Source organism: Caloenas nicobarica, chromosome 2 (assembly GCF_036013445.1).
Source record: "Caloenas nicobarica isolate bCalNic1 chromosome 2, bCalNic1.hap1, whole genome shotgun sequence".
NCBI classification, from domain to species: Eukaryota; Metazoa; Chordata; class Aves; order Columbiformes; family Columbidae; genus Caloenas; species Caloenas nicobarica.
In genome coordinates, this window is record NC_088246.1 from 8,914,124 (window position 1) to 8,932,438 (window position 18,315).

Below are 18,315 nucleotides of genomic sequence, written 5' to 3' on the forward strand. Positions count from 1 at the left end.
GTGAGACATGCTCCAGACTTCTTCAGTCTCTTTCCTTCCCTGCCTCAGTCTGGTCTTTGTTTTTGCTTTTCTTTCTTCTTGTTGTTTGGCTTTTTGTTTGTGGGGTTTTTGTTTGTGGGGTTTTTTTAGTTGGCTGGTTAGGGTTTTTAATTTTGGTTTGGGGTTTTTGGTTTTTTTTCAGCACCTTACTGGGTTTATTTAATTTTTGAAAGCTCCATCTTTCTGGCAGTATATCTGAAAAGATCTTGTGGGCTGAAAGGGTGTTGAGCAACAGGATGAACATACACCATGAGCACATAAGCTTTGTATCTGCAATAAACCTGGCTAAGAACAAAAGCATTTGACTGACAGCACAGGTGTATTCCAGACTGGAAAATAATAGAATTATTATGCATAGTATGTATTAGAAATGCTAAACAATAAGAATACAGTGGTCCAGGCAGTTTGCTACTACTGCACGATCTTTCTTCATCCTTGACAACCAGTTTCTTGTTCCCCCCAGCTTAAGCTCTATCGCACACTCAGCTGTGTTTCACCTCACTCTCTGTGTTTGCGTGAGCAGTGGAGCCGGCAGCTGGAGGGGTGGATTTGTCAGAGGAGAAGTGTCCAGTATAAGGGGAAGATTTGGAAAGTGAGATGGTGCCAGAAGGCACATAGGTGTGTCAGGCATTGGTGTCCCCACTGTGTGACGTAGTGATGGATCACGCGACCGCTGGCAGGAGCAGGGTTGGGAGGATTGCTGCATTTTGTGTTGGTACAGCTATGATTTATGAAGTGTTTTAGGCTGTGGGTACGTACACAGGCATTGCAAACCCTATTGTACAATAACAATTGCATTCATCTTTCAGGTGATCATAGTGCATGTGAGTGGTGGAAAGGGTGGCACATAACTATTTCCCCAGAATATAGACATTTATTGTTCCTTTAGAGTTCTGTGTATATTTTAGGGTGGTGCATGAAGAGAGAGGACAGGTGTAGCAGGTGAACACAATTTCAAAGGTGATGAAATGCATCAACTGAAAGTAGGGCCTCTGTTGGATGAAGGGGTAAAAATCTTTTCATTATGTATTTCATACTTAACAGAGGAACATTGCTCTGGCAGATGTGTGTGGATGAAGATCGTTGAGTGCAGGACCAAGCACACTGACACAGCACAAGGCTCAGCTCAGTTTGACATTCCAGGTCCTTTGGTGATGACAAAATTTGCAACCCACAGGCAGCATCCTTGCCTTCCACCTGACAATGACACAAGTGACAAAAGCCTTTGGTGCTGAGCAACAACCCCTGGGCACCCTCATTCCTTTCCACAATATCCCGCCCACTCACAGACACTCACTCCTGGAAACGGGCTGGAACAGTGTGACTTTCCCTGTGTGTTTTCCACCCTCTTCCTCATCCTTGGCTATGATCTGCCTCATCAGTTCAGGCTTTGTACCCACTCATGCCCTTGCTACACCCCTGCTGAGGCTAACTGATTAGGAAGGCAATTAATCTAATTGGTGGCATCATTTTTTAAATAACATGACATTGATCTGCCAGCATAAATTGCTTTTTAAAGGGAAATTTCTAATTATTTTTGCCGTGTTCTGCAGACTCTCCAGATTTGGGCTGCGTTTGGTACCAAAAGGGGTTCGTATGAGGATTTTCCAGATTTCATTCTGAGCTCTCTGTAAGTTTGACAAGCCAATTCAGGCATGTCCCTAACACAAATGGTATTTTATACAGGGTGCAGGGCTGCAACATTTTTCCATGAGAGGTGTTGTGGAGGTAAACTCCCCACTTAAGGACGCGTAGCACAATTTGGCTCTCTAAAGAACAACTAATATATGCCAATGACATAGGCTCAAGAGATCTTATTTAAAAATGAAAATAAGTCTGAGCTAGAAGAAGGAGTAAGTATCCATGGAGGGACCCTGCACAGATTTAATTTCTCCTTTTTTGTTATTTCAGCCTTCTCATAGCCTTTTGGTAAACTCGAGGTAGAAACCACTGCCATTTTCACCACCTTTGCCTTCTGTTTCCAATGGTCCGTGGTTTTCAGTTTTCACAGGAGGAGCCAGCTGAGATCCACAGTTCTCATTTTCCTAGGCTGAGATGTGTAGGGAGGTTATGTTCAGTTCAGCTTTCCTACATGTCACCCATTTTTTCTCCTGCTGTTCACCCAAAAAATGAGATGCTGGCACTGGGTGCCATCTAGTGGAACAAGCCTCTGTGTTTGCTGCTCGTCATCCCTGGTACGACCATTTCAGTGCCATCCCATCTGCTTTCCTCTGAACGGTGCTGCTTTTCAGATATATCTCCTGATAATTGCTTACAGCTGTCTGCATTATAAATATTTTTGAAAAGCTCCTCTCGTAACCCCACGGTTTCACTTGCCACATTGTAATTACCAGATAGTGATAGTTTATAGTTACTGCGATAGCATCTGCAGGTCTGGATGTGGAACAGGGAACTCTCGTGCAAGGTGCTGGGAAAAAGTGGAACAGAAATACTACATACAGTTATTTCCTAATATTATTTTTGCTCACTTTTGAAAATAAAACTCTAGCAATACAATGTAGGCAGCAACCTACTTATGAAATCCAGCCACTGAAAATCGTTTTATTCTTTTGTGGGTTTTAACAATGTTGCTCCAACTGTGTCCAGTATGGATGATTTTAGTCATTCACATCGTTCACCAAAGTAAGGGAAAAAGCTTAATTTGTTCAGGGTCTTCATGATCAGGCCATGACTGACCAGAGTGTTCCCGTAACCTTGTTGCAGGATTTCCCTCACCAGTGTTAGGGTCATTTCACATCAGTGCATGCCGCTGGACCACTGGTTTGATCTGGCACCGCAGGTCTTAAACAAGAGCTAATTTTGGATTGATATCCAAGGAAACGCCTCTGTCTTTAGCTTTTTGCTGTGACCAGCAGAAATGTTAAACTTTTTTACAGTTCTGTATTGTGTTTGCATTCCCTGAAATAAAGCCCAGCATAAAACATGTTTCCTCAGATCTCTCAGTGCTCATCCAGTTCTGCATGAGCTGTTTCCCTCTAAGCACAGCTAAGTAGCAGGGATTAGTGCTGACCCATTCTTATGAGCTCTCAGCACGGTGTTAGCACATCCAGCTGGGGCACGTCAGTCATAGAATCATAGAAGAGTTCGGATTGGAAGGGATCTTCAAAACTCATCCAGTCAAACCCCTGCCATGAGCAGGGACATCTTCACCAGCTCAGGTTGCTCAGAGCCCCGTTCAGCCTAGCCTGGGATGTCTCCACGGATGGGGAATTTACCACCTCTCTGGGCAACCTGGGACAGTGTTTCACCACCCTCACTGTAAAACATGTCTGTCCTTTAATTTAAAACCTTGACCTATTGCAAGCAACAGGAGCTTCCAAATTTGCTTATAGGGATCAGGGAGAAAATCAGCAGTTATTCCCACTCCTCATTGCTTTTGTGTATGGGAAGGAAGGAATTGCACACAGTTACTCCTGAACAGAATCCATATTTCTTCTCAAATTTATATGGTGTAGTCAGAGGAACATGGTAAGTAGATCACAGGAGCAACAGCGGAGCTGAGTTCAGCTCTTCCTGCCGACACTGCCGAGGGTCTGTGAAATACTGCACCTGCCCCCCACACTGAACTCCCAGTAACTTCAAGAGAAGTCCCTCGAGTGGTGTGACTGAAAAAATATGCATTGGAGATTGAAGTGATAACAGGAGGAGGAACTGAGTCCGTGCTTCACTGAGAGTAAACTTTCAAAGCAATGTCTGTAGAGCTCTGTGCAGAGCTCTTGCTAATCTTCCTGTCTTCTTATATACAAACTACTGGCAGGAAAGAGGTTAAAGTTAAAGAAAACTTAATCAAATTTCTACATACCCTCTTGTATAATATTGTGAAAGACAGCAAGGTTTTCCTTGCACATGTTCCCATTTCCACATTCACAGTGAAAGGAAAATGTGTTTCATTATTTAAAATCATAGTTAAAAAAACTTCAGGGAATTGGGTCTGCTGCAGACATCTGTCTATTTGACCAAGACTGCTCTATTTTATTTTGTTCTGGCTTGTTGTGCCTCTTCTCTGTAGCATTAAAGAATCCTCCTGTGCCTCAGCGTCCCCATCCACAAAGCAAGAAGGGAAATATTGCTTATTCAACAGAGGCAATGTGTGATAATTACTGTAGAGAGTGCTCCACAATTTCACTCTTTTACATTTACAAACTTGTACTAGAGCCCACATTTTATTTTAAGAGGAAAAAGTACTGTAATTAATAGAGTCTGTTTTCAGCTAATTAAGGAGGAGCTGAATATTGTCCCCCAACAATGGTACAGAGAGGTTGAAATAAACCCTTATAAAAAGGTACGTATAATCAAGCAACAATGTGAAATTTGTTAAATAAGTAGAAAAATGTATTCTGCATTTTGCGAAGAATCTGCTATTGCTGCTACTTCTCTCTCACCCCTCTTTACCAATTATCATTCCATAGTTTTAGTGTCTTTTTGAGATAGTTTACATAGTTAATTAAGGCACCTCTGCTGCATAGTGTGGTGACTTTTATGCCAGACCATAGATAACAGCATCCTTATGATGTGATATGCTTTTTCAGTTGAATTTTGACAGCAGAAGACTGGCCCTTTGAACAGTTAAACTTGATAGCTTGATTGTGGAGCCTGACCTTAAATCCTCTGAAGTGGATAGGAATATTTCACTTGAGTTTACTGGCATTTGGCTCAAGCCCTGATGAAGCTGTTGGGCTTCTTGCTTTTTATAATCATCTGAATTAAACACTCTGTAAGTTGCCAGAACAGTGGTTGAATAGCATACTGGCTCATTGCTTGCGAATACATTTTGTACTTCTTTAAAAAGAAAGAGCCAGCATTTTATTAAGCAAAGCCCTTATTTGAGCATAGCTCACTTCCAGGCAGAGGCAGGTTGAAAGCAGCTCAGCCTCAGAAGATGGTTCAGGCAGGACTCTTGGCTGTTTCAGTGGGAGGAAATCCGCTTCAGCAGCTCAACACCATATTATTTCTCCAGGAGATTTGCCATTTGCTCACCCATGTTGGTCACTGCAGAGCATTTTAATATGAAATGTTCCTTTCCCGTGTAGGCAAAGCAATTCTTACCACATGCTTCTCTCTTCCAGAATCAGTTGTGATGTGGGTGGACACCTTAGAAAGCATGTATAGCTATAATAACAACCAATAGTCCCCTGATGGGAGGATTTGATATTAAGGATTAGAGTAATAACTACTGAGACTGGGAAAAAAAAATAATATCTTGGGTAATTAATAGTTAGATGCAGATGTTAGCAGTTTAGCGGAGAAAAGCCCAGCAACCAACCTCCTTATCTTACAGAAAAGGTCAATAGCTTATGGCTCATCAGGAGAAAAAAACTAAAAGGAAAGAAGAAAGGTTTGGAACAAACTCTCACATAGTGTTTATCTGAGGCAGCATCCCATGAAATGGAGGCAGTGTTCCTATTAAATTCTATTCTTGAATAAAATGTACTTCACTGTTGAGAAACTTCTCTGGATTTGGAACTGTTTGCATGTCTCAGTGTGAGTAAAACTCCTCCGGTCCCCAGGCTGTGGTCAGCCTCCAAGCTGACATTGCCACAGGGTACACGCACATCCCAACACTGACCACAGCTAAAACTTGGCACATTAACCTGGGTTTTCCTCCTTATTCGTACTCAACAAGGTTGAGTTATTACATGGAGTTTTGACAGAAAAGGGAAATAAAGGTGGCTGAAAGAGAATGTATTGCACTGAATAGGCAGCTAGCCACAGCCTGTACAATTGCTGTTTCCATGCATCACCATCCCAGAAATAAAATCCTTCTGTAGGTGGATTTCCATAGTGGAGGTTGGGATTTTTTTTTGTTTGTATTTTAATCCTAATGTTCAAGGTTCTGGGGGGGTTTCCACTAAAATAGGGACAAGAAATTTTCCCCAGAGGGATGTTTTTGCTCTGCTGCTGTCGGGCTGTGGAGACACCCTGCAGCCTGGGCCTTGGTTATTTGTTGCTGTGGTTGGGTGATAAACTCTTTCAGCCTACTTAAACTTGCAGTGTGTTGTCGTGTGATTACACAGCACGAAGAATTTGTGCTGCATGTTACAGGACACAGGCCTATTTTTTGTGGGCATCTGAGAAAAAGCCAGTTTGCAGGACCCAAATCTGCAAGATCATGGGCATTTCCTCACTGCTGTGGGGTTTAGTGGGGCCTGGGCTCAGGTTATATAGTCAGGGCTATATACAGACCTGTGCCCAGTCACTGAGGACATTGTAGTGATCTGTGCCTCACCTCTGAGGAATATATAGCAGTCTGTGCCATAACACTCGTGTGCCTCAGCGGTGTCCTGGGGCTCCCTTTCATCCTTGCTACCTGGTTCTATGACCATTCACAGGTAGACACTAACCAAATTTAATAGGTTTAAAATCTCTTGTTATCCCAAAATAGGAATCCTGCACCCTTAGGGAGTTCAGAACAGATGGGGAAGAAGGGAATGGGGAAATTTTGGAAACACAAAAAAGGGGTGGAGAAAGGATGCTACAGCTACCGCTTTCCTTGATAAAGTAATGACTGAGAAAGTCTCTTTATGGCAAAGGTGATATACAGGTTACCCAGACTGTGTCACACCACCCCTTGTGTCTCTCCACCCCTTACCCTGATCCTCCATTTATTGAATGCTCCACTACAAATTTGAGGAGATAAGACAGGAAGAGAAAAGGTTGTTTTCCCATGTCACACATGAGATGTAGATAGGGGAATGAAAGCAACTTCTGTGTGCAGAGTCATGAACGCAAAAATCACATGCCCTTTCAAAGGTGAGCATTTCCTCTTGTGTGTGTACTTGAGGTTTGTACATCTCTAGATGTACAGGCTAGAGTAGTATTTTAGTCCTTCAAATAAGGAGAGTATTTTATAATCGACTTTTAAACTGTGTCTGAAATCAGGCTAATTGTAGTATTGCTTAAAAGTGAACATATCACTATTGATAGGAAATGGAAATAATGGCTCTACTAAGTGTAGATTTTAACTTGTTGATTTTAACTGACAAGGATATGATCTATGTGGGGAGAAGCAGTTCAGAAGAATATCGTGTTTCAATATTCCTGAGAACATCTGCACAAACCTTCAAGATTTCCTATGCTGTTGACATGAGAAGAAATAAGATTTAAACAGAGACTCTTAGTTTTCAAAAAGATATGAATACTGAGTCATTCTGGTTTTCTCTGAAACCCAGTAACACAAACTGTCAGATTAGTTTAGAGCACCAGCCTAAGAATCAATCTTTTGCCCCAATTAAAAGTGTGACCCAGCATCCAGTGAAGTCATATTGTAACGAGGCACTTCTGCTGGTGCCGGTAGCAGGAGATCACAGCTGTATCTCATTTTATGTACTAATAATCCCATATTGCTCTCTGCAGGCATCACAGCATGGTGCTATATTTTTATTAGGGTTTGGAAGTCAGACAAGGTCAGCTGGATGGAAAATGCTAAGGTTTCATCACAAACATCCTTTCCCAGAGACTGACAGAGTTGCTCTAAGAACCATGTACATTGATCCTGGGTTCATTATTGCTGAGATCTTCCCAGTTCATTCTTAAACATTGCAGTGTTTACTGAGTTGTTTGTTTTCAATTTGTATTTTTTGTCCGTATTTTAGCCAGCTGATCTTTGAATAGCTGTACTTCTGACTAGCCCTCTTGATAACATTCAAACATTTAGATTTTCATTTTCCATACCTCTGTTGTAGATAAATAGACTCAAAATCCTGGTAAATCCACTGTATTACCTCATGCCCTGAATAGCTCTGAGATCAGAGCTGGCTGAGAAACCTCTATAGAGTAAGAGAAAATTACATGAGTAAGAGAAAATTACATGAGTAAGACAAAATTACTTTTAAGTGGTTGTGTTTATCACCTGAATGCTATCACCTCTCATTGTCTCTTTAGGGGACAAAATAAGACTCCAGGACAAAAGTTTTTAAAAAAATGTGGTAAAAATTCAGACTGTCATCTGTGATTTAAAGGAGTCACATGAGAACCACGACAATGTCATCATTTTAAAAGCAGTGCTACCAGTATCTAAGGACCATTTCCACTGTCTGCTTACTAAGGGAAACCTAGAGATTTTGATCAAGACCTTGCAGTCCTCCAGCCTACATTACCATGACTCCTGGCAATGTACCAGTCTACGATGCATTTTTAAATCAGTTTTTTTAGACTTTCACCAGAAAGGCAAGCCTGTGCCATCCTTTTTCATAATTCCCAATGGAAGCTGGTGTCTCCTTTTCTGACTAGTGATTGATTTTAAAGTGGTATTAGTATTGTGCACAATCTTGCAGGCCCAGTACCAAATATTACATTGGTAGATGCTTTACAGAGGCAGGCAGACTATAATCAAAAGGACCTCTGAGCTCATATTATCGACTTGAATCTGACTGGATTGCCAAATTAGGGACAAATGTTTTAGATTCCCTTGATCTTTATCTTTTATGCTCTAAATCCATAGAATTCATTCCTCTTGGACAAAATAGTTGGTGAGCTCAGTTGTTTTTAAGAACAGGTGAATGATCTGATGTGTGTCTGTAGCTGAAAATAATAAGTTCAAATTGCTTTCATTAGCTCCTTCTACTTTCATTCACTGAAAAGCGCTGTAAGGAATATATGTGTACGTATGAGTATGTGCATTAAATATTTAATAGCAGATGAGCCTAGACGAATGGAAGAGCCTTCCCCATCTATATAAGCACTTTTCTTAGAATTCCAGGACGATTCTTTTAGTTGCATTTTCTGACAGTCTGATTTCTTGATTATCTGTTCTGGCAAGTCTTTGATTCCCATTTGTGTTATATTTTATTCTGTCTCACTGCAAGTCTCTGCAGGGCTGTGTATCTCCTGGGAAGCAATTTTCTTAATGGCACCTGTTTCCTCTTCTCCTCAGTGAATACCGAAGTAAACAAGTCATTTAATTGTTTAAGAATGCATTTTTGCTTCTCAAGAAATGGCATTCCTGCTTCTTGGAAATCTTTCCCTCTTTCTCCAAGTCCTTATCAATGGTTCTTTGTACATTTATGAACACATGTTTTACGTGCTTTTATTTCTTTTTGCAATTTTTCTCCAGTGCACTATTTTCTCATAATACATCAAAAACTCTTAAATATTATGAAGTTTCCAGTTCTTTATAACTATTCCGGATTTCTTCTCTATGGTAGTTTAGATCTTTTTTCTTTCCTTCTTTCTAAGGAAGAAGAAATCTAAGTTGCTGTCTGATTTTATGCTATTAGAAGTAGATGTGAAGACACCAAGTTCTGGTGCTGAGGCAGATAGTTTAGATATATGTTTTGTTTTTATAGCTAATCATGAAAAAGGCTTAAAGTACTGTGAGTTGATGTTCTTAGGGCTGTTGTCTTTCAAAATATTCAGTGCTGCCTTGATGCAAATAACAAGAGGTGATATTTCTGCCTTTCCCAAACTTTTTTTTTTATCATCTTTATTTCTTCAATTTCTTTGCATATACTATGGAAATCTTAATATGCTTTCTGTATTTTCTAAAATTACAGCATAGTTAATCAAGGGATTTCAAAGTTTTTCTTAAGAACTCACTCTGGTACATATACAAAGTTTTGTTTATTTGTTTAGAGGATGGACATGTCAGGGGAGCCTTTGGTGCAAATTGTTGCATTTTTGCTCACATTGGCAGCATGAGCAAAGAATTTCCATACAAATCCTATTGTTCTGTATTTAAAGTTAAAATTAAAAGTTATTAAAATGGACCCTACAAGAACAGCCTATACCATACCTCAGACTTCGACTGCTTTTTTCAGTTTCAGACTTTTCCAGTCTGGCATTGTAAAACATTTTTCTTGAAGTAAAAGGAGCCTCTCCCTCAATTACAATGGAAAATTTCTACTGTTTTTTAAGTTGCTTGTGAAGAATTTAATGTAGGACAGTTTGTCATGTTTGTACTCAGGGGAAGACTCAGTACCATGAAGTCTCTGAGGGAAATTGGTCTTCTTTAGAATAGGAGAAAGTGTCAGGAGAGGGAACAAAAACAATACAATCTCTTTAAAACTAGTTCCTCATTAATCATGGTATTTTATAAGGTCAAAAATAGGCAGCCTGATATGATTGTTAAGGGTTTTTTATTACACATATATGTTCAGAGCTAAATTACAAGCAAAAATAATTTGCCAGACAGCACGCTAATTGCACTCAGGGATTTTTCTTATTCAGAAATTTTGAGGGGAGTCCTTTTGGCAGAAAGCTTCATCTAAATGAGCAAATTTCATAATTTACTACTTCAGTAATGTTTTTCGAACATTGTGCTGAAATCATGCCGGTGTCTGGAGCAATTTAACAGCCTCTGGTCCAGACAATGTCTTAATGTGGAAGAGTTTATACAGCACCTGCTTCATCTTCTGTCTGACCCAAAACAACAACATTATTCCTGTCTTTCCTAGGCTTTAAAATCAATCATTTTAAGAGATTAAAGAAATAATGGCATCCCTCTAATAAGGCCTTGCTCTTTCTTTGGCTGGAAATGAAGATTAAGGTTCTTTTCCATAAGGAAATAGCGAACATGATGTGAGGATGCAGGGAATCGAGTTCTTCGTGCAAAACAGTAACAGGAGATGTTCAGATTGCCTTCGGAACAGCCCATTTCCAAGTCAGCATCCTATACAAATGAGCTCACGAGGGGAAGGCTCAGATCCAAACAAACCCTAATTGTGAGGGTCTGTGAGGAGCACCAGCTCTTTGGAGGGGCTGAGATTACTCATAATATTGATTGATTGATTCAAGAAAAAATACAGAAGAGTTTTAAGCAGGCTGTTTTGGAGGAGAAGCAAGTGTGTAGCTATGGAGGATTGTAGCTTATGAGCAATAACATACCTCCCAGAAGGAGCTGACCAGCATGAGATCCCATTTATGCAGCACTTGGAAAATAGATGAGTGATCCTGGGATATGGGTGTGCATTTGGTCTGAGCCTTAAGACATTTTCCCAAGGAGAGCTAAAGCTCCAGAATAGTGTTAGATAATCAGAAATGTGTGTGATATCTTCTCTCTAAATGGGCTTTTCAGTTTGAGGATCACCAAGGGCTTTCCTGGGGAGAGCAGTAGAGGGTTTTGGCCATAACTCCTCCTCCTCTCTCTATAGGTGATGTAATGGGTGAATAAAGGGGTTGCTTGGGGCTGCCAGGGATGGAGTCAACGCCTATTCCACCGCAGACCATGCACCCAATGTAGCCTGAGTAAGCATATGAGAATCTGGTCTTTCACCGTAGGGTTCACAAGTAGGTGAACTCTATTTCCATGCCACCTACAGGGCTGCTGACAGCATGGTCTCCCCTGGCCATTGCTAATACAGCCCATTTCCAGATCACCCCTGCAGTGTCTCTGAAGACTGCTAGATCAGGCTTGGCAAGGAGGGATGTCTTCTCGGTCCCCTTGAACATGACACTGAAGTTTACTGCAGGCAAGGGAGTGAATGTTGTTACTCTAGGGAAGAGGACTCTCTTCAGAAGAGATGAGGAAGGAACAAACCAAAATCTACCAGGATGAAAATGTCCATCTCTCAGGAAAGTTCACGAGGGAGAACTAGGATCTTAGACTGCTTTCATGTCCTGTTGTACAAAAGAATATTTCCCAACATGAAGATGGATATCTGGCTACCACCTACCTTGAGTGGTCTACATCACAGCCTAGATGTTCTTGCTGTTACGTGCTGAATATAGAGGTGGTTTATAGTAACTAGATTCGTAAATCAGGCACCTCCAGATAATATGCAATTCCATCAGTCAGCCTTTCTATCCACATATTTTTCAAAAGATTTCAAGGTAAACAAACAAGATTTTGCTAAAAAAGAAGGTTCCCAGTTGTTCCGAACAACTTCAGAAGGAACTCAGGAGATGCCACTCTTTTTTTTCCTCAGCCATACCAGAGAAAGGGAAGATGGCTTTATTTTTTTGTCTACAGCAGAGCTCTTTGCTGGTAGGTCAAGTGGGGTGCTTTTCCTTCTGCCTTGTCAGCTACCTAAGCTGGTTTATGCAGCATTTCTCATTGTGTTAAGAGTTTTTCCTCTTCTAAAAGAGGAAAACTCTGCTCTGAATTATTTGCTGTAATTGGTATGTCTGTCCCTTAGCTCTACCTGTGTTATCTGAGGCATTACAGCTTCAAATTCTTACCATTTGTATAATCTTTTTATTTAGTGATGATATTTCCCCCTCTTGCTCCACTTTTTAACACAGGTAAAAAAAATAAAAATAAAACAAAAACCAAACAAGAAACCACCACCACCACCACCAAAAACCACAAACACAAAACAAAAACGTAAAATAAAAAACACAAAAAAAACCCAACAAAACTAGGTAGTTTGTGTTACAAATAGTACTTTATTTGCTCCCACAAGAGTTTTTGATTTGATTCACTGTTTTTCTCTCTTCTCCTGCACTCAGAGGTTACTGTCTGTTAAGATAATCAAGATAGCCAACCAAAGAGATTGAGTATTAACAGGAATGGCTGACTTGAAACTTAAGCAGCTATTGCATATGAGCTTGAAATGATTCAGAAGTTATATGGCTGTTCTTCTTACTGGAATTGGAATTTTGTGGCTGCTAGTAGAGCTCGAAATCAGAGTTATGTGTTCTCTTATCCATACCTTATAGAAGTGATTTTAGGCTACACACAAAGACACCTTCTGGTTAAAAGCCATGGAAGGAAAATACATAATTTTACTCCACCAGTAGCAGTTGTGGATGACACTTTGTCTGTAGAGCCAAAAGCTCTCCAGGCACCCTGCAATACACTGAGACATGAAGGGTCTGTGCATAACAAACCACTCTTGCCCTTCCACATCCCATCTGCATCAAGCCTGTCATCTTGAGCACTTTAATTTTAATCAAGTCCATGAACCTCTTCCCAGAGGCCTTGCAGACATTATGGGTTGTGGTTTATAACCACTGATACACACCTCCTAGCAGGAGAGCAGAAGTTGCTGTTCCAGCTGCAGGAATGATGGAAGAGGGAAGCTGTAGGCATCAGTGTCCTCCTTGAGGGTCTGTCCTGACTCTAGCTGGCCTTTAAATAGGAGTTCACAGGAAAACTTTGGTTTTTTCACCTTGGAAAGATGGCACGAAATTTCTAAACATTCCTCTTGCTGCTGTCTTTGAACTTGGTCCAGCTGCCTCAGTGCAGTGGGAATGTGCAGCCAAGGGAGATCTTGCCTGGAAGGGCAGAGCTGGAGCATAACTGTGATACAGCACTGGTCACAAAACAGGCAATAAAGATAATTCAGCTAGTGTCTAATTATTGCATTCAGTTTTGTTCTGTTTTGAAAATATGGTCTGGAAAACATTGCCTTTAATGAAGAAACAAACTCTATATGAGAAGAGAGGCCTTTTGCTTAAAGGCTAGGCAGGCTTTGGCTGCTTTCTCTGGTTTTGGGTGATGTTGGCCTCAAATTGCCTTGTTATTCCTATCTGCAGACCAGTGATGGTAATTCCCTTACTCCTTACAGCAGTTTGAGATCTTCTAATGAGCCACACTGTGTACAGGCTTTATTAGTGTTCTTGTTTGTGGAATATTGCTATACACAGACCTGCAGAATGTGACTTCAGAATATTTAATGTAATTCTTTGTGCTGAGTATAAATACAGCCACGGCAATGCTATCGGTGCTGTGATAAAATGGCATTATGCTGCTCTGACATTTACCAATGAAGTCTCCTTTTTCTGTATTGCATTTGCATTCTTCTACAAAATGAAGGTAATGGATGACAGAAGAAGAAAAGCATTTTGATTTTATTTTCTAAAAAAAATGAGATATTTTGTATTAATTGGAACTTTTCCCTTTGAAGCCAAGCTGCATATCAATTGTTATACAGTCTCTAAACTTTCCTGCCGTTATGTTCAAATGAAAATTATTAGACATATGAGATTAATAAGATGAAATTATATTTTTCTTGTGGCAATATGATTTTAAAATATAATTATTGTTTATCCTTCATAGACCTCATCAGCGTTGATAAATACAATCACTTTGTTTGCCATCCTTTGACTAATTCTTAAGGCTTAGGCAAGTCAACAGTGGAACTAATGTGTTTGACTTCATATTAATAAGAGACAGAAATTGTCAGTTAAATACTTGATCTTACCAATGCTTGCTAGTGGTATAGTGCTTATCTTATGGCAAAAAAACCAACCAAACAAAAAAACCCAAACAAACAAAAAAACCCCAAACCTACTGAAATCTGGCACTAATCATTAGGTGATTCTAGCTGAAAGATACTTTACAAGGTCATGGTGGATTTCCAAAGCAGGTATGCACCAGCTTAAATAAGAACATTCCTGAAGTTGAAATCTTATTTTTCTCTTTTTGCAGGGATCCTCAGAATTTGTATCCCCCTGAGGTCAGCAATGCAAAGCTTCAGTATGCTGGTTGGGGTCCAAAAGGGCAACAGCTGGTAAGAGAAAGAATAAGTGTGCAAATGAATTCAGAGACCATGCTGTTGTTGGTTGGAAGTAAAGAAAATTTCTTTATTGACTGGTTTCTTTAAACCTGTGTGGTAGCTTCTAGCATCTTTATGGAGATTTTTTATCATGTCATTTGTTTATAAAATTCCTAAATATATACATTTACAGCAAAGTAATTGTGTCTAAAAATGCAGAGAAAGAACACTTTATGAAAGCTCTTTGAGAGAATGCACCACTTCTCCCGATGCTGGACACAGGATAGGTACTAAACATAATAGACCGTATGATTTAGTTAGCATATCATTGTTTCACAAGGGTGTCTTCAGCCTTGCAAACTTGGCACTAGGGATATTTTATTATTGGCAGCCCTGTTTAGAGTATCCATCTCTTTAGAACACAGTTGCCCTGAATTTGCCCTGTAGTTGTTTGCAAAACAGGCAAAAGTAGAACTTATTCTGGGAAGTTTTCAGAGCAGGCTTTAAAAAAAACCAAAAACCCCACACTTGATGGGGGTTCATTGTGTTTCAATCCTGAAACATCCAGTGTTTTGTCCCTCAGCTGCTGCTATCCTGGATTTGCCCATTTTTTAGAGCACGTATTTCCTGGCTAGATCCCCTGGCTTCTTTTCCTGATGCAAATCCAATATTAAGCTTTTGCATATGCCTAACACGTGCTTTCTACTGTAACAAGAAAAGAAAAAGTGGCAACTTTTTTTCGTATGGAATTTTTATACCAAAAAATGAGCTTGAAAAGCTCATTATCTGAGAAAATCTGGCATATGTCTCCTGTCCTCAGTGCTCTCTTGTTTTTTTTTTTTTTTTTCTGTGTCCTTAACTAGATTGTTTTCAAATTTTGTGATTTGAAAAACAGCAACAGAACACATTGTCACTACCAGTCTGCAAATCAGGTTGGAGGAAACATAACAGATACAGGAACACGAAGGTCTCTCCTCTGTTCCATCGGGAAAATTGGGTTTGAGAGAGTCATCAACCTCAAATCTGACAAGGGTGGAGATGCAGCAGCCTTTGCCTCTATGCAAAATTACTTCTGAGGAGCTCTTTTTTTCTCATTGCATATATGTACATGCCCCGCTTCCATCCCCTAACATGTGCCATTTCAAATGCCTAAGTCTGCTGCCCAACAGATCACTGCTGAGCAGTTGGTATCGATTCACAAAAGATTGGGGGCTGATGCTGACCCAACTCTCTCTTTTATATTAATTCATAAAAACTGATGTGTTCTCATCATTGGGCTTCTGGTCAGCTGATAATGTACAATCAGTTGACAATACATTATGTTCAACAACTGGAGACTGCCTTCAGGACACGGCAAAGAAAGTAAAAATAGACCAGCCTTTTGTATTTTAAGTTTAACAGACTGAACTCCGCAAAGTATAGCGAAAGCTGCATCTACTAATTAAAAGCTGATATTGAGTTGTTAGTGATTTTTCTCCATTTCACAAGTGAATCTGCCTTTCTTTAATAGAGTTTTGCTGCGAACTTGTGTACCTTCAGCACCTTGAGTCACAGCATGTTACTGATTCACATTCATATTAGTTTTACCAAGCTGAACGGGTGTCCTTAACTTCCACCACAGACAGCAGATTTAATTTTTTTCATATCAAAGTCAAACCAACCAATTTACTTCCTCCATTGCCTTCTCTACCATATATAACATAACAATACAGAAAAGAAAAATATTCATATAAAAATGGACGAATTATTTATACAACAGGACAGTATGTACAGTTCAGAAGAAAAGTCTTCTTTACTCCCAACTTTATCCTTTAATGCTGAAATAATTGACACCTTTTTTCACCATCTTTTAAGAAATATACGGTGAAAACTTAATTCATTAAGACATCAAGTTTAGTACATACCCCTTCTGTGGGACACAGGGCAGATTTTTTTTAAGTAACTTCAAATATTCCTGTTACTATTGAATTCCATATGAATCTTGGATACATCTTTCAACAGTGGCTTTGTTCTGTATGGTGTTTGTTTGTTTGTTTTGGCCTGTAATTCAGCTGTATTCCCTCTTGCATTTGAAATCAGGGTAGGTGAGAAGAACCTCACTGGTAGTTTAAGCATTATCTCGCATACCTCTAACATAGGTGCTTTTTTGCTCTTTTCCTTTCCAGTCATTTAAGTGATAGTCATTAGTCATTAAAATGATAGCTGTAGTTTATAGAATAAGCAGGCTTTCACATGCATCCATATAATCTATTGATAGCTTACGATCAGCAGAGAATCACCAGAGAAAAAAGAAGCATTATACAAGCATTATAAATGCGATAGATAGATAGAAAAAATATACAATGCTCATTGTTCTGTATTTCAGGACTAATGGAGTTACTCAGAATATAATTGCCAGTGAAATGTGTGTCTCTGTGGGGACAACATCGAGTGCAAAGGCAGAGAAAAAATAAAGTTAAAATTAAATTTAAACTTGAAAATGTGAACGTGGTTGCTAAATGTAGGCTGGGTTGTGTTGCAGGAGAGGGAGGCAAAAAGTGTCAAATGGGATGGAAAGGGATAAGATGCTGAGAACTTCATGTCAGCTCCTCTGGGTCTGGGTGGTTATGTGGCCAAACACATGTCAGAGTATCTCAGGGTGGTCCTACAACTAAACTGAGGTACATGAGCGTGCACCAGCTCTGGTGCTGCTCACAGCAGCCTCTCTCTGTGCACAGTCTGCAACCGACCTCATCCTGCATCTCTCAGGAAAGGTGGGAGCCACGGGTGAGTGGGTTTGCATCACATTGAAGATACCCCAGCTTTCAGGAAATAAAAAGCTTTCCCCTTGAAATCTCCTGGTTTGTTCTTCTTCAAAGGAGAGGCAGGGCAAGAGAGCAAGAGTGTTCGGTTCCGAAATATTTTATTCCCTTTGTAGCTTCTATTTTGTCCTTCCTAGCGGAACTTGTGGTTCCTGTGTCTGACCTCTTTGTCTCTTGCATGTCTAATCGTTCAAAAAAAGAAACAAATCTAAAACAGAAGCAGCCTGAGTGATCTGCATTCTTTACGATTAAAAATAAACAGTTTAACTTTCCCAGGAGCAATTTTCTATTTATCTTGTTTTCCTCTGTCCTTACTCATTACATTACATGCCAATTTTTAGATGATGAACTCCTCAGAGCATGGTTCTTGACTTCTTACTAGCCTGCAAAATGCCACACATGCCAACAGATCTGAATAAATAATGGCAGATATTGGATCTGAGAAAATCTACGGCAGATGATCAGAATGCAAAAAAGCCCTAATTTCTGGCACCTCAGAAAAATGGTTTAGCCTTTCTGAGATTTCAGCTGAAGTCTTAACAAATTAGGTTTTACAGAGCTGGTGGAAGAATTAGGCCTCTACCAGTATGGGCTCCTAAGTCAATAGAAAGAGAGACACTAGCTTCAGTACAAGAGATAACATTTTCTAAATGTGGTTATTATTGAAGTGCTCATTCCTCTCATTTGTCCTACAACATGAGCCATCATTTTTGCCTTTATGGAATGACTGAAAAACATCATTAAATTGTCATTATGATATATTCACCTTTTGAAGGTGTGAATTACTGTGCAAAATGACTATGAAAAAAAAAATCCATCTTTTCCATAGTGCACCTGACAGCCCAAAGTTCCCCTTGGTATTCGATGGCAAAAGCAGTGTACTTGCTGGTTTTCAGTAAATAGACTGTATTACCCTCAAACAGTTCATGTGATACTTGCAAGAAATGTGAGGGTGTTGGTGACATGAGAGGCCTGCAAAAAAAAAAAAAAAAGGTTTAGGCTGTACGTTTGCTCTGTTCTGCGTATGCTTATCATTGTAAAAATCTTATATTTTCTCTCTTTTAGTGATCTTGCATTTA

At 39.8% G+C, this 18,315-nt stretch overlaps 1 protein-coding gene across 1 annotated transcript in view; it reads left to right on the forward strand.

The window, feature by feature from the left end:
* DPP6 (dipeptidyl peptidase like 6) overlaps positions 1 to 18,315 on the forward strand; it is a 567,251-nt gene that overhangs the window by 449,884 nt on the left and 99,052 nt on the right. The window contains exon 7 of the mRNA XM_065627152.1: positions 14,369 to 14,450. Within this exon, the coding sequence (XP_065483224.1) occupies positions 14,369 to 14,450 (82 nt within the window). The remainder of the gene's footprint in view (positions 1 to 14,368; positions 14,451 to 18,315) is intronic.